The 15,096-nt window shown below is 41.4% G+C and overlaps 1 protein-coding gene across 12 annotated transcripts in view; it reads right to left on the bottom strand.

The window, feature by feature from the left end:
- DLG2 (discs large MAGUK scaffold protein 2) overlaps positions 1 to 15,096 on the bottom strand; it is a gene marked incomplete at its 5' end in the record, with an annotated part of 1,505,837 nt that overhangs the window by 416,347 nt on the left and 1,074,394 nt on the right. For all 12 annotated transcript variants that reach the window (XM_084617703.1, XM_084617709.1, XM_084617707.1 and 9 more), the window contains one exon: positions 9,434 to 9,603. In XM_084617703.1, coding sequence (XP_084473829.1) covers positions 9,434 to 9,603 — 170 coding nt within the window. The remainder of the gene's footprint in view (positions 1 to 9,433; positions 9,604 to 15,096) is intronic.

Raw genomic sequence — 15,096 nt, forward strand, 5'->3', positions numbered from 1 at the left:
AGATTCACTGTGGATTCTTAGATATTGTGAATTAATAAATAATTTCAAAACATATAAACAAAAGGTTTGTTTAGAAGGAATTAAGGTTGGTTAAGTGTGACATCCCCCTGCAAATGCAAACTGTTCAAAGCAAGGAAGTGCAAAGTTATGGGACACCTCTTAAGCATACCCCAGTAGTCCTTTAAAGATGCATTGTTCTGCAGTTAGCCTGGGTGAACAGCACCTGGGTGAACAACCATACTGTGAAACCCATTACTATGACCTCACTCGTGCAATGCCCTCCTGTTGTGTGTGTTGCTAGGACTTCTGGAGGCACATGGTAGGTTCCATGTGCAGCAGTAAGATGAGCTGTTCTTTCTCAAAAAGAAAAGGAGGACTTGTGGCACCTTTGAGACTAACAAATATATTTGAGCATAAGCTTTCGTGATGCATCCGATGAAGTGAGCTGTAGCTCACGAAAGCTTATGCTCAAATAAATCTGTTAGTCTCTACGGTGCCACAAGTACTCCTTTTCTTTTTGCGAATACAGACTAACATGGCTGCTACTCTGAAACCTGTTCTTTCTCAGGGCATTGTGGGAGAACTTTTCGGTCCTTCTGAGTACATGGGGGAATTGTGGGAAAGCACTGGAGGACTATTAGCCTGCTACCTCAGGGCAAAGGGGGCCGGTTACCAGCCGAAATAAAAGCAGAACTGGGAACTGCTTTCATTGTGAGTAAAAGGTTTTTGTGTGTGGAAAGCAGAGGGGCCAGAGCAACACCTGGATAAGAACCTCGGCTATCTCTGTAGTGAAGACATATCCTTATACTGATGGTGACCGCCTCTGCATAGTCTCGTTAATATTTTTTCCATCTCCAACAGCAACATAAACATATTAACGTCCCTCAGACTACAATGGGAAAGCTTAAAGAGCACCTCGGCAACCACAGCAACCATTCAGCATTGACACACATACAGGTTAAGCGTGTATCACAGTCGTAGCACTTCTCAATCCACTGCACATGCTGCGCAGCGAGGCAGCAGTGACAGCAGGAGTGGGGCAGGCAGCTGTCATGTCAACGACGGGAGTAGGAGGCAGCCGGGGACAGATCCTGTGCCCGGCCCATGGGGCGCAGGAAGCCCCCACCAAGCTGAGCCCCAACGAGGAGGTCGCAGTGGTGGCACAGGTTCAGGAAGAAATGTTGGGTCGAGTCTGAAAATGACTCGACACTCTTCGGGTTGGGTCAGCTGTGATCAGCTTGGGATCGAGCCTTGGTCAGGATTTAAAATTAGGTCCAAGCAGGCCTGTACTCATTAAGAAAAATAAAGGCGTACAATTAAATGTTTTTATTGATCAAATTCAACCACAATGGGGAAAAAATTCCATTATCAGAGCCAACAGGAAGGAGTAATAGACCTAGACTTTAGCCTACTGTGATCCTTACTTCCAGCGGGTCTGCACCTTTCTAAGACAGTGACTCAGAGGACAACTGGCAGGCTATATTTTCAACATTCTGCCAGTGCCAATTAGAGTACCTCCTGGCCAGTTAATGTTATCTGCTCATAGATGGTGGGGGGAATTAACCCTATTTCTCTACTTTTCTATACCATATATTAAAAGTTGAGATTCAGGTATTTAGCTCAAATGTTTATCTACAAAATTTCCTATCTTCAGTTTTATTGAGATTTTTAAGCCAATGTAAAATTTCCAGAAGGAGGTATGCCCTTGTACTCCAGCTCACTAGTAAAAAGAAGGCCATTATTCTATTATCTTATACTTAATTAAGCTCTTTGGGGGTCTATCCTGTGTTTGTACAGAATCTAGCTCAAGGGAGACCTGATTCATGACTTGAGCTCCACTCCAATAATAAATAGTATCAATGGTGAATTAAAATACAAGAGCAGAGGCTCAAGTCACCAGAATTTCCAGATGGCATTATCAGTTGTGTTTTACATTTGTTTCTTATTTGCTATTTTTAATCTGCCATTTCTCCTCCCAGGTTTCCTGCTCTCATCTGTTTTTCATTATCTAAGCATCTTTTCTGCAGCTGTGTTATCTTCAAAATGTCTCATTTGCTATGAAAGTGAGGTCAGGAGTTTATTATGCTCCTGAAAATTTGTTTGAAAAACAAACAAAAATACATGATCCTGCCCTGCTATCATTACTGAAACTAATATTTTCTGTTTGTAAATTGGCTTTCTTTCTAGTGTATGATGGAAGGGCTTAAGCTATCAATCAAAACCCATGTTATATATGCTCTGACACCATGTCTATGTATAACAAGGCTACCAACTGTCAGCTTAACAATGGTAGAATTCTACTATCCATAAATAAAAGATTCTCTAAGTTACTGTTTTATCTGATTTAAAGGTTCTGTAAAGAAAGGTATCAAAGTATGTTGGCAAATGGGTCTAGGAACAACAGCTTCAGCAAGAACTTGTCGCAAGGTTAATATCATTAGATAGCCATTTGGCCTATGTGTGATCACATCACTTGAGAAAAGTGCTACTTGTGCTATGTTTGCTAATATCAGGCAAGATCATTGTGTGTACCATAGTTTAAAAGGTTTTGTAGGGAAAAAATGAAAATGGTACATTTGCCTTTTTTGCAGTTTTCTACATTTTAAATTTATAAAGAGAGAAGCAAACCTTTAATGCCCTGGCTGAAACAGTGGTTTCCATCGATGACACTATGAGTAGGTCTACACTACAATAAAACACCCTCAGCTGGCCTTGTCAGTTGACTTGGGCTGTTGGGCTATAAAATTGCAGTGTAGACATTCACGCTTGGGCAGGAGCCCAGGTTCTGGAACCCTGCAAATTTCTCCATGAAAAAGGCTAACTTGAATAAAGCTCTTCTCCTCTTTCACCTTAACATGACTTTCTCTGGGGGACTTTTCCATAAGTAAATACAATATTCTGAAGTAGTTCTGCTTGCAGTACTCCCACTCGGGCAGTGGGAGCTATGCCTGCAAAACAAGAACAGAATAATAAGAGCCACTGAAGATAAGAAATCTACAGTGAGAACTGGAGAGGAGAAATATGCTCTCAATATTTCTGAGTTTTCTCATCTGAAAAAGTGGTAGGTTTTAAAAAAATTACGCACAAGAGTAAGTCTCCATGCAGGGTCCCAGAGCTGGTGCTCCAGCAGAAGCCCAGATGTCTACCCTGTAATTTTATAGCCCCACAGCCTGAGCCCCGCAAGCACGAGTCAGCTGACTTGAGCCAGCCACGGGTGTTTTATTGCAGTGTAGACACATCCTGTGTGTCACAGTGGAATTTTACTCATCGCTTATTTTTTATAAGCTAATTGAAACTAATGAACTTAGTGCTTCATAGGGATCCCTCTCTGTGTACAACCATGCTAATTACACAACTCAACCTGCCTTTCCCATAACAGCCTAAGTAATATGGTACTCTCTACCTCCCCAAAACTGATTTGTTACTATATGCAGATGCAACAGAAACTTTCAGTGACAATAAAGCAATGTGTGTGTTGCTAGGCATATGATAGGATTTTATACGCTCTGCATTTTTAAATTTCTTGGACCCTGCTGTCTCCTGGAGGCAACTGTTATTCCATGTTCTGTTCAAATACAGCCTGCTACAGAGAAGCACCTTGCTCCTTTCCTTGTTTTGTGGCTCTCTTGATCAAAAACTAATTCAGACTGAAAGTACATGTTGCACTTTGTGTATGGAAAAAGTAGGCAATAAGACCTTCATAGAGTGAACCAAAGAGGAGCATCTATTGTTAAATTCTTACATTTGCATCATAGTAAACAACTAACAGACTGGGATAATATACATATAGCATGCCTGGATATCAGAAAGAGTAAGGCTGCAGTCAGGGGCATCGTGGGCTTGCCTAATCTGATCCTTTAAAACCTGAAATAAAAATCAAGTTAAACTTCTATCCCTGATCAAGCACACAACAATTGTTTTGTTGTCAACAAAATATAAATTGTACAGAATGATCAAATAGCAAAGATTCCTGAAAACCCCAGAGATCCATAAAATGTCTTAATTTCAGAAAGCTTTACTCAATTATAAATAAATAGGTTTATATATTATAATTCTTGAACAGACAGGACACGAGGGAGAATGCTGCTAAAGTTTGTAATTCATTCTTCATAAAAAATAATCAGTTTGTTGTAAGGTCTCACAGAAAGCTATTTTACATGTAAAATTACAAAGGCTGACCAAGTACCATTTTAGACAAAGTGCTTAAATTTATGCACACTTGTTTCCTTGATACAAACACTATGGTGTATACAGCTGTGACACTGATTATTAAAAAATATCCATTCTCATGGTCATTATTTTTGTTATGTTTCCACACAGGAAAGAAAACAAATACTTTCAATTTAGGGATAGAATTTTCAAAACCATCTAAATCCCCAAGGAGCCTAATCCTATTGACTGTCAATCAGAAATAGACATTGTGTGGGCACATTGAATGTATCTGCTCTGTAACAGGCTGTAGCAACTGAGAAGAAACTGGTTGCTGAGGTCTAGACCCAGGGAGAGTACTGAAACAGACCAATAGGAAATGCACTTGCACAGCACTTCATAAATAGCTGGTCTTTCATTTCCAATAATAGTATGTTGCTAAACTTGTGTATTTGATTTATGTATTAGGGACAATTTTCTAACATATGATAAAGAAAAGATTCTGTAATGATCAGGCTTTTAAAATTCTCTCTCTCTCTCCGTACAGGCAGTCTCAGACTTATGACACAATTGGTTCCTGAAAATTGCGTCGTAAATCGAAACGTCGTAACTCAGAACCACAATCCCCTCCACTGAGGGACCGATCATAAAGTCGAAACCAATTGACATAAGTCGAATCAGGGTGTCAATTCAGAAGCGTTGTAAATGCTGTTTGTCGTAAGTTGAACGTCAAAGTTGAGGACTGCCTGTATATTTATCAGAAGATAGCTCATGGACATTCTAAATAATATTTTCAAAAAGGGGTGTGGCAAACTTCTGAATGCACACAGAGTTTTGTGTAACTACATAGGTATGGACCTGTTGGAAAATTTGGACCTATCATGTTAATTAAATGATTAAAGGTTTTAAAAGCATACCTTTTTAAGTCTGAGCTTCTTAAGTCTATCTGTTTAGCTTAAGAAAGAAGGTTCAGGGATGACTTGATCATGTTCTAGAAGGACCTATACGGGGAACAAATTTAGCAGACAAATGTATAACACAATCCAATGGCTGGAAGTTGAAGCTAATTAATAGGTAATTAACCACTGGAACAATTTGCAAGGGTTGTGGTGGATTCTCCATCACTGGCAATTTTTAAATCAAGATTGCATGTTTTTCTAAAAGATATGCTCTAGGAATTACTTTGAGGAAGTTCCATGGCTGGTGTTGTACAGGAGGTCAGACTGGTCTTGGAATTTTGAGAAAAGGTTAAACGGTCCAGAGGTATCCTCACTCGTCTCTTTTGCAAATAGTCAAATTGAAGGGTTACATGGCTTCTTGATATATGTGGCATACACTTAACTGTTTTGAATTTATAATATATTTGCAATATGCTGGCTTCCATTCTGCCCTCTATATGAGACACAGAAACCCACATCTGATGCAAAATCATCAACTTACGTGCCAACCATCCCTAGTTAGATTAACTTTTGTAATACATTTAAATCCCTCCAAAAAATTTCTCCAAGTCCTTTGTACTTCAGTTGAAAATAAATGCATGTATTTTCCCTCTACAAATTTCCTTATCCTTATCTTATAGCTTTCAAACACTGACAAGTATGAGCCATTGCACATGCAAGTACAGGAACTGATCATTCAGTGTAGGGGATGCTGCAGAGGGCAGGACTAAGTTTTGTGAGGTGCATTCTCAGCAAAGTAGGTAATGAAGTCAGCAGTATATTGACGCAAAGATACAAAAGGAGCATTTATAAACATCTTTGCTACAATAAGTTTGGCATCAGAACAGCCTTCTTGTCTGAAAACTAACAGTTTTTCCTTGTTGAAAATAAGATAAATGACTATAAATCTCTTTGGGTATATAAATACTAAATGGTTTCTATGGTTTATAGCAATGATAGGAAAGAGTAATTCACAGACAAACTACTTTCAGTGTGAATGGACAGAGTGTAGTGCCATGGATAGATGTTAGCACTCAAGCCTACAAGACAAGATCCTTAGATTCTATTCCCAGCTTTAGAACTAACGTGCTGTGTGGCCTCTTATAATTTCTATGTCCTTCAGTTTACTCATCTGTACAAGGGACATAACAGAGGTACACAGCTACCTCACAAGGTCTGACTAATTGTTGATATAAGACTTTGAAATAATCAATTAAAATTGCTACTATATGAAAATACTAATTTAAAAAAATGTAACCAGCATATATAAATTATTTTCCTCCTCTTTTCCTTCTTTCTCTGTAGTACATATGAAGCATACAAGCATATCACTTACAGCTCAAACTATAAAGCATAAAGACTTATTTTTTCCAAGAGCTGATTATTTACTTTAATTTTTTCAACCTGCTTTTCAGCTAACTTACTTTCAATAATGCTAAAATGGAAATTTAAGAGACACCTAGTTTAATACAATTCAATAACTGGAGTATATGTCTGCAGTAAATTTCATATTTATTAACTAGAACTATCAAATCAATACTTGAAAAACTAAGAGGTAAAAAGTTCATTTGTCGTAAAAGCTTTTTTATATTGACTCTGTTCTGTAACAAACGTAAAACAAAATTGTTCTAGGCACACAACCAAAATGAAAATCTTGCAAGAATTTTTTTAAATAAAGTGCTAACATCTCATTTCCATTTCCACAATGCAGCCACAGGTACAGTAAAACAAAATTATTTCTTACTGTCTCATCAAAAGCTTAAAGGATATGTTATGTTTAGTTTCTTTAGGTTACTCAAGATAACAGTTACACTGCATATTTGTTTAATTCAAAATTCTTTAAAACACTGCTTCCTGTACTGTTCCAATTTAACATGTACATAGAAAGTCTCCCAGCACAGACTGTTTTGCATTTGAAAGTCAATTTTGTATTATAACATTCTGGATTCTTAGGGCTAAATTCTTCCCTCAGATGCACATTTAAATGTACCTTACTGTTTGGTGAACCATGTAGTGTTGAAGTCCAAGTATCAAATGCTTGTGATAGTCCTAATATACAGGTACTTATAATATGCAGGATTTTTGCTATTTTTCACAGTACATTACAAAATATCTCAGTAAACAAATAAAATCCAGTACTACTGTCATACCAGCTTCCAGAAACATGAACTCTTTAAAGATGAGATGAGACCTAATGAAAGCCAGTGAAAAATCATTTTATTTCCAAATGAGTATGTCAGACTTTGGTTCACCTGACTCATTCATTATTACTAAAGACATCTATATAAAAAGAAACAGTCATGGAGCCATATGGTCTGATGGAAAATCTCCACTGAAATGATTGGAGCTACCCTAGAAATGAATTAGGTCCCTTATTGATTAAGGGCTTGGCTACACTTGTGAGTTAGAGCACATTAAAGCAGCCCCGGGCGCCCTAGCTCACTCCCTGTCCACACTGGCAAGGCACATAGAGCGCTCTGACTCCATGGCTAGAGTGCTCCTGGTATTCCACCTCAGCAAGAAGATTAACGCTTGTTGCGTAGTGGCTGAAACACCCTGGTGTCAGAGTGAACGAGGTGTTGCATTACTGCGCTCTGAGCAGCCTCTGGAAACATCCCATAATCCCCTTAAGTCAAGTGGCCACTCTTCTCATTGTTTTTCACTTGCCTAGGAATGCGGATATGCCCTTTGAAAGCTCCGTTTCTGACAGCCGGCTCCGAGACAAAGCAAGCCATTACTGTGGAATGTTGTGTGTGAGAGAGAGAGGCGGGGAGGAGGGGGCAGTCTGCTGCTGTCTGAACTTACAAGACATGCTTTCAGCCCCCCAGAAACCCACTCTCTCTCTCCCCACATACACACAACACACTCCCTGTCACACTCCCTGTCACACTCCACCCCCAACGCCATTTGAAAAGCATGTTGCAGTCAATTGCATGCTGGGATAGCTGCCCATAATGCACCACTCCCAATGCCGCTGCAAGTGCTGCAAATGTGGTCATGCCAATGCGCTTGAAGCTTTCAGTGTGGACAGATTGCAGAGCTTTCCGTACTGCGCTCTGCAAGGCTGGTTTAACTCAAAGCACTCTACATCTGCAAGTGTAGCCATACCCTAAGAGTTCATTGGTATCTGCTGCCTATTCCCCTCCCCCACCCCCCACACCCCCACTGAAAGTAACAGTTCTTTTTGTGGTATTATTAGCTATGGAAAATAAGGTAGTTTCAAAAAGCAGCTTTTCTGGTGGGAATAAGCATTAGGATCAAATGAGCTCTTAAGAAAGAAAGGTCATGTTTTCATGAAAATACCTTTAGTAAGAAGAAAGGGGGAAAGAGTAATGATGAAAGTTTTATATATGAGCAGTACTGCTTCTAAGAAATATTTTATTTTCAGGTTTTCTGTGAGATCCTGCAATTTACACTAAAGTCTTCACAATGTCCAGAGGGCTCCTTCACCAGCCAGAGGGTTTAGATAGTGAAGACAAAACGATTTAAGCCTGGGTGCAGGGAGCTTTTATCCTACATTTCCATGGCAACTTGATGAGGAGAAAAATAGCCTATTATGCAAGGACAACTGAGCTATCTTGCTAGGACAGTCTGTTTTATCTTTTATTCTTTCAACAGTAGCTTTGGGAGAGAGAAACCTAGGGGAAACCCTGGAAGGAGAAGTTGGGGGATAGTCATATGGCCTTTTCAACAAAGGGGAATTGGAGAAGACCATATCCAACAGCATCCTAAATGAAAGGCAGATGCTGGAGCTGGGGAGAAGGTTTGGAACAAGGAGGGCTACCTGACAGCTCACTGGCTGTCACTTCTGCTGTCCTTCTTTTGCAAGCCCTGAGCTCTCTCTGCAATCATTACCATCTAAAACAGGCCAGCTGCCCGAATTCCCTCTATACTGAATATTAGATTCCAGTGCTCTCATCAACAGCTGCAGGGAAAACAGGCAACTGAACTCAGACAGGTTTCAGAGTAGCAGCCATGTTAGTCTGTATCCTCAAAAAGAAAAAGAGGTCTTGTGGCATCTTAGAGACTGACCGATTTATTTGAGCATAAGCTTTCGTGAGCTACAGCTTACTTCATTGGATGCAACCGGTTGCATCCAATGAAATGAGCTGTAGCTCACGAAAGCTTATGCTCAAATACATTTGTCAGTCTCTAAAGTGCCACAAGTCCTCCTGTTCTTTTTGTGAACTCAAACAGTGGCAGTCCAAAACCATTTCATTTCCGCTCTCAATATACACCAGCACGGCCAGATTCCAAAAGGTCAGGCTGAGGTGCCCGTTACACTTGGATGAAGAGCTTAGTTATGCAGCCAGAACGAAATGTCAAAACGTCTTTTACATATTTACCTTTCGGGCCTTTGAACAACTTGATTTCTACAACCGTCTCCAGAATAGGTCTCCTTCGACGAACATACAATCGCACAATAGAGCCAGCCTCTTTTAGTGCCTCTACGGCTTTGCTGTGAGAGACCTCTGATACATCAGCCTCATTCACCCGCAAGATGCAATCATTGACCCTGCAAGGAAAGAAAAAACAGATTTAGAGAATGTTGCATTTGTTATTTTGAAATTGAGCAGAATGTGCTTCATCAGAACTATTATCAAATGAACACAGGTTAATAGGTATGTTTGTCAGGCCACAGATTTAGTGTGATGCATTTCACTGATTAACAGTGGGAAAATGGCACACCTGGCCCACTGAAATGGCACACCTGATTGTATTTGCCATCCTGTCTGATCATTTAGAGAGATGAACTGCTGCTACCTAGTATAAGCGCTTTGGGGAAACTACTGTCTTTTCTCTGTATTTGTACACCTCGTACAATGTGGGGCCTGGTCCATGACTAGCACTCCCAAGTGCTAGAGCAAAACAAATGAAGAACAAACTTCTTCTCTGGCTCAAGGTAGGCCACTTCCCAGCTCTATTCTAACAAGGAAGTCTTACGTTAATGTAATTTTATTAAAGAGCTCATGCTCTGTTATCAGCACTATGCTTATTCTTAAGGAAATCAGCTATTTAAATATACACAAGGCAATCACTTTTGCTTCATTCAAATACCTCCTTAAAACGTTTTTCATCAGCAAGGCCCACCAGTGATATCACTTACATTAAAAAATGCTATCACGCTTTGTAGTGAGGCGGTGTGGCCTCCCTCTGAGACTGAGGGGGAGAAACCACGCTCCAACCCCTGATGGGTGGAGCCAGGCAAGCAATGCCAGAAGCAGAGGGGCACAGGACGTTTAAAAAATGGGCCATGCAGCTCATTTATGCAAGAGCTGGGGAAGAAAGCCCACTGCCGAGCCCTGCAGTCAAGACAGAGCTCTACAGTGCTGAAAACCCAGAGGAGGAGCCAGGACTGCCAACTGACCAGTACCCGGGGGAGCTACTGGGACTGCCACTGGTGATATACCCTGGGGAGATGGAGGAACCCCAGGAGATGGAGGTACACTTCAAAGGGGTAGTAGGAAGTAGCCAAGGGACCCCAGACATTAGTCTGATTGTGTTACCAGAGTCTAAGTCAGTGTGTTTCAGTGGGATCCCCGCTAACCCAGTGGCAGAACCCTCAGGTTCCTGTCAGGGCCCTGGGCTGGAACCCGGTGGAGAAGGGTGGGCCTGGGTCCTTCTACCCCCTGCTGCTGCCAGCCCCCCACCCTGGGGTGACAGCCTACCCACCCTAGGCTGGATGGCATGCGTTTGCTATTTGCTCAGCCCCTGCTCCGAGGGCCAGAGCTCCTAAACTGCTTGTTGATCAGCCCTTGCCCAAATTAAACTATTGTACCAATGTCTCATTGTCAAAAAATAAACATGTAAACTTAACATTTGGAACCAATCCTTCCTCTGTCATCCCCATGTCACAATTCAGGGCAACTACACTTGTATTCCCCCTATGTGTTCCCATGAGGGAACCCACTATAGGCTCCCAGCTCCTTAGCCATCACTTCTCTTGGATGGAGACCAATGTCTCTCTCCCTCCCAACTGAGTTTTTTTTTTCCAGGATCCACAGTTTCCTACCTACACTGTGATATCCCTAACAAGCCAGACTGCCTAAACACACCAGCATCTGCACTTTGCTTTCACTTTGAACAGCTGTAATAGGCAGCCGTTATAAACAACCACAGAGCACTTTATAAGCAATCACATTTATCTTAAGGTGAAAGCATTACAGAGAAAACATTAAAAACAATAAAAGGCCCTACACAAAAGCTAATAAGCTTACCAAACATCACACCACAACAAGGGCTCTTGTAGGAATCAGTCCTTCAAACCCCACAAAGGGTTTTTCCTGTGGCTACAAGCTCATAACAGGCATGGCAGAACCAGAACCACCATCAATAGCTTAGTCTTTTCTTTATAGTATTTGGAGCTTTGATCTTGGCCTTATGTAACAGATGGTCAGCAGACAAAGGGACACTCCTCAGGGCCCACCTCAAAAGGCAGGGTTTTTGCATAATCTGGGTTGGGGTATGTGTGTTCACCTCCCCCTAGATATATCCTAAGAAATCCACTTCACACCTATTATTCCAAAAGTCCATGCTTGTCTGACACATTGTTCAATATTGTCTTTTGATCATCCATCCTCACAACAACATATAATCTTTGTGTTTAATACAATGGACCCTAAAGGTATTTAAACTTAATTCAGTAAGTTCTTCTAACGATTGCAGGCAGCTGCCATTTCTGTCACACCTCACCCCACAGTTTTGTTGCCCTTCACTGGTCATTGGGTGCAATTAGATTGTATGTGCTTTCGGGCATGCAGCTTGTGCAACATACAGCTACTGAGAGTTATCTAACCTCATTTTACGTGCTGAAGATATACATAAATAATAACACGCAAGAAACAAAACTAACTGAAATGACAGTACTCAAAGAAAATAAAGAAAGCAGATAATATGCCAGTATACTAAATGCTTTTATATATGAAACTTCACTCTGGGCACACGGTATTCCTTTAAAGCAATACGCCTGTGCAACAGGATATCCTATCACAGACTCAAGAGTTCTAGTGTGCTGAGGGGAATATAAAGTCATACCCAAAGCATAAATGAATTCCAGGGAATTATTTAGACTAATTCTGACAGAGTAGAAATTTTGTGTTCTACAAGATTGTTACTAAAAGCCTTGGAAACCAAAGATACATTGTGTTGTCAAGTTTTCAGAGAAAAGAAGAGATACAGAAGAAAACTTCGAAGTTTCAACTGGTACAACTAGGAAACAAGATAAACAATTAAAAGTCTCCTTATAAAGAGTTATGTATCTAAAATAGTATACATACAATTTTAGGTTGCACTAACAGAGGCACAGCATGCAAGTCATAGGAGGTGATATTACTGCTCTATTTGGCACTAGGGAGGCCTCAGCCGGAATACTGTGTCCAATGTTGGTCACCAATGTATACAAAGGATATAGAGAAAATGGAAAGGATCCAGAGGTAAGCAACAAAAATGATCAAAGGGATGGAATGCAAGCCATACGAGCAAAGGCTGAAGGAACTGGGTATGTTTCACAGAATCATAGAAGATTAGCTCAAAGCAGGACCAACCCCAACTAAATCATCCCAGCTAGGGCTTTCTCAAGCTGGACCTTAAAAACCTCTAAGGATGGAGATTCCACCATCTCCCTAGGTAACCCACTCCAGTGCTTCACCACCCTCCTAGTGGAATAGTGTTTCCTAATATCCAACCTAGACCTCCCCCACTGCAACTTGAGACCATTGCTCCTTGTTCTGTCATCTGCTACCACTGAGAACAGCCAAGCTCCATCCTCTTTGGAACCCCCTCTTCAGGTAGTTGAAGGCTGCTATCAAATCCCCCCTCACTCTTCTCTTCTGCAGACTAAATAAGACCAGTTCCCTCAGCCTCTCCTCATAAGTCATGTGCCCCAACCCCCTAATCATTTTTGTTGCTCTCCGCTGCACTCTCTCCAATTTATCCGCATCCTTTCTGTAGTGGGGGGGCCCAAAACTGGATGCAATACTCTAGATGTGGCCTCACCAGTGCCGAATAGAGGGGAATATTCACTTCCCTCCATCTGCAGGCAATGCTCCTACTAATTTTAGCCCAATATGCCATTGGCCTTCTTGGCAACAAGATCACACTGTTGCCTCATATCCAGCTTCTCGTCCACTGTAATCCCCAGGTCCTTTTTTGCAGAACTGCCACTTAGCCAGTCAGTCCCCAGCCTGTAGCACAGCATGGGATTCCTCCTTGCTAAGTGCAGGACTCTGCACTTGTCCTTGTTGAACCTCATCAGATTTCTTTTGGACCAATCCTCCAATTTGTCTAGGTCACTCTGGACCCTATCCTTGCCCTCCAGCATATCTACCTCTCCCCTGAGCTTAGTGTCAACCACAAACTTACTGAGGGTCCAATCCATCCTATCGTCCAGATCATTAATGAAGTTGTTGAACAAAACCAGCCCCAAAACTGACTCCTGGGGCACTCCGCTTGATACCAGCTGCCAACTAGACATGAAGCCGTTGAACACTACCAGTTGAACCCAACAATCTAGCCAGCTTTCTATCCACCTTATGGTCCATTCATCCAGCCCATACTTCTTTAACTTGTTTGCAAACATACTGTGAGAGACCATATCAAAAGCTTTGCTAAAGTCAAGGTATTTCATGTCCACCACTTTCCCCGTATCCACAGAGCCAGTTATCTCATCACAGAAGGCAATCAGGTTGGTCAGGCAAGACTTGCCCTGGGTGAATCCATGTTGACTGTTCCTGATCACCTTCCTCTCCTCCAAGTGCTTCAAAATGGATTCCTTGAGGACCTGCTCCATGATTTTTCCAGGGACTGAGCTGAGGCTGACTAATCTGTAGTTTCCCGAATTCTCCTTCTTCCCTTTTTTTAAAGATGGGCCCTATATTTGCCTTTTTCCAATAATTCAAAACCTCCCCCGGTCACCATGAATTTTCAAAGATAATGGCCAATGGCTCTGCAATCATATCAGCCAAATCCCTCAGCACCCTCGGATGCATTGCATCCGGCCCCATGGATGTGTGCATGTGCAGCTTTTCTAAATAGTCCTTAACCTGTTCTTTCACCACTGAGCGCTGCTCACCTCCTCCCCATGCTGTGCCACCAGTGCAGCAGTCTGACAGCTGACCTTGTCTGTGAAGACCGAGGCAAAAAAAAAAAAAAAAGCACTGAGTACTTCAGCTTTTTCCACATCCTCTGTCACTAGGTTGCCTCCCCCAGTGAGTAAGGGTCCCACACTTTCCCTGACCTGTATAGTTCGGAAAAGAGGAGATTAAGGGGGGATATGAGAGTAGACTTCAGATACTTGAAAGGCTGTCATAAAAAAGATGGAGAAAAGTTGTTCTCACTTGCCACAGAGGGCAGGACAAGAGGCAATGGGTTCAAAATATAGCATAGCAGATTTCAGTGCTTAATTTGTGCCAGGGCCATGAAAGTAAAAAATTGCTTGAGCCCTGGAATCTAATCGCTTGGGCTCTGGTACCCCTTTAATTACAAACTAAGTACTGGCAGATTTAATCTATATCTCAAGAAAAACTTCCTAACTGTAAGAACAGTAGGACAATGAACCAGACTGCCTCAGGAAGTTGTGGAAGCTCCTTCACTGGAGGTTTTCAAAAGGAGGCTGGATAGCCATCTGTCTTGGATGGTTTAGACACAACACATCCTGCATCTTGGCAGAAGGTTAGACTAGATGTATCTTTCGGTTTCTTCTAACCCTATAATTCTATGATCTAGAGAGATTCCAGTTTTCATTCAACAGTTGGATTTGCTGCTTTGCTTTAATGCCAGACATATTAGTCTCCCAATTGTATAATTGTGTCTTCTGTGGCTTGGGGCTGTCAAATTAACAGGTGCTCTAATTTAAATTACTTTTTTTTTTATTTTAAATTGGTCATGAATACACTTTGTCATTGCTTTTTGCTTAGATGTAGGGTAACTACTGAGCTGCTTCTGCATCTTTTCTGATTTAACATTGTCATTATATTTGCAGTACATCTGTCTGTACCATGTCTTCTGAAAA

The sequence above is a fragment of the Lepidochelys olivacea genome, assembly GCF_965140295.1.
Source record: "Lepidochelys olivacea isolate rLepOli2 genome assembly, chromosome: 1".
NCBI classification, from domain to species: Eukaryota; Metazoa; Chordata; order Testudines; family Cheloniidae; genus Lepidochelys; species Lepidochelys olivacea.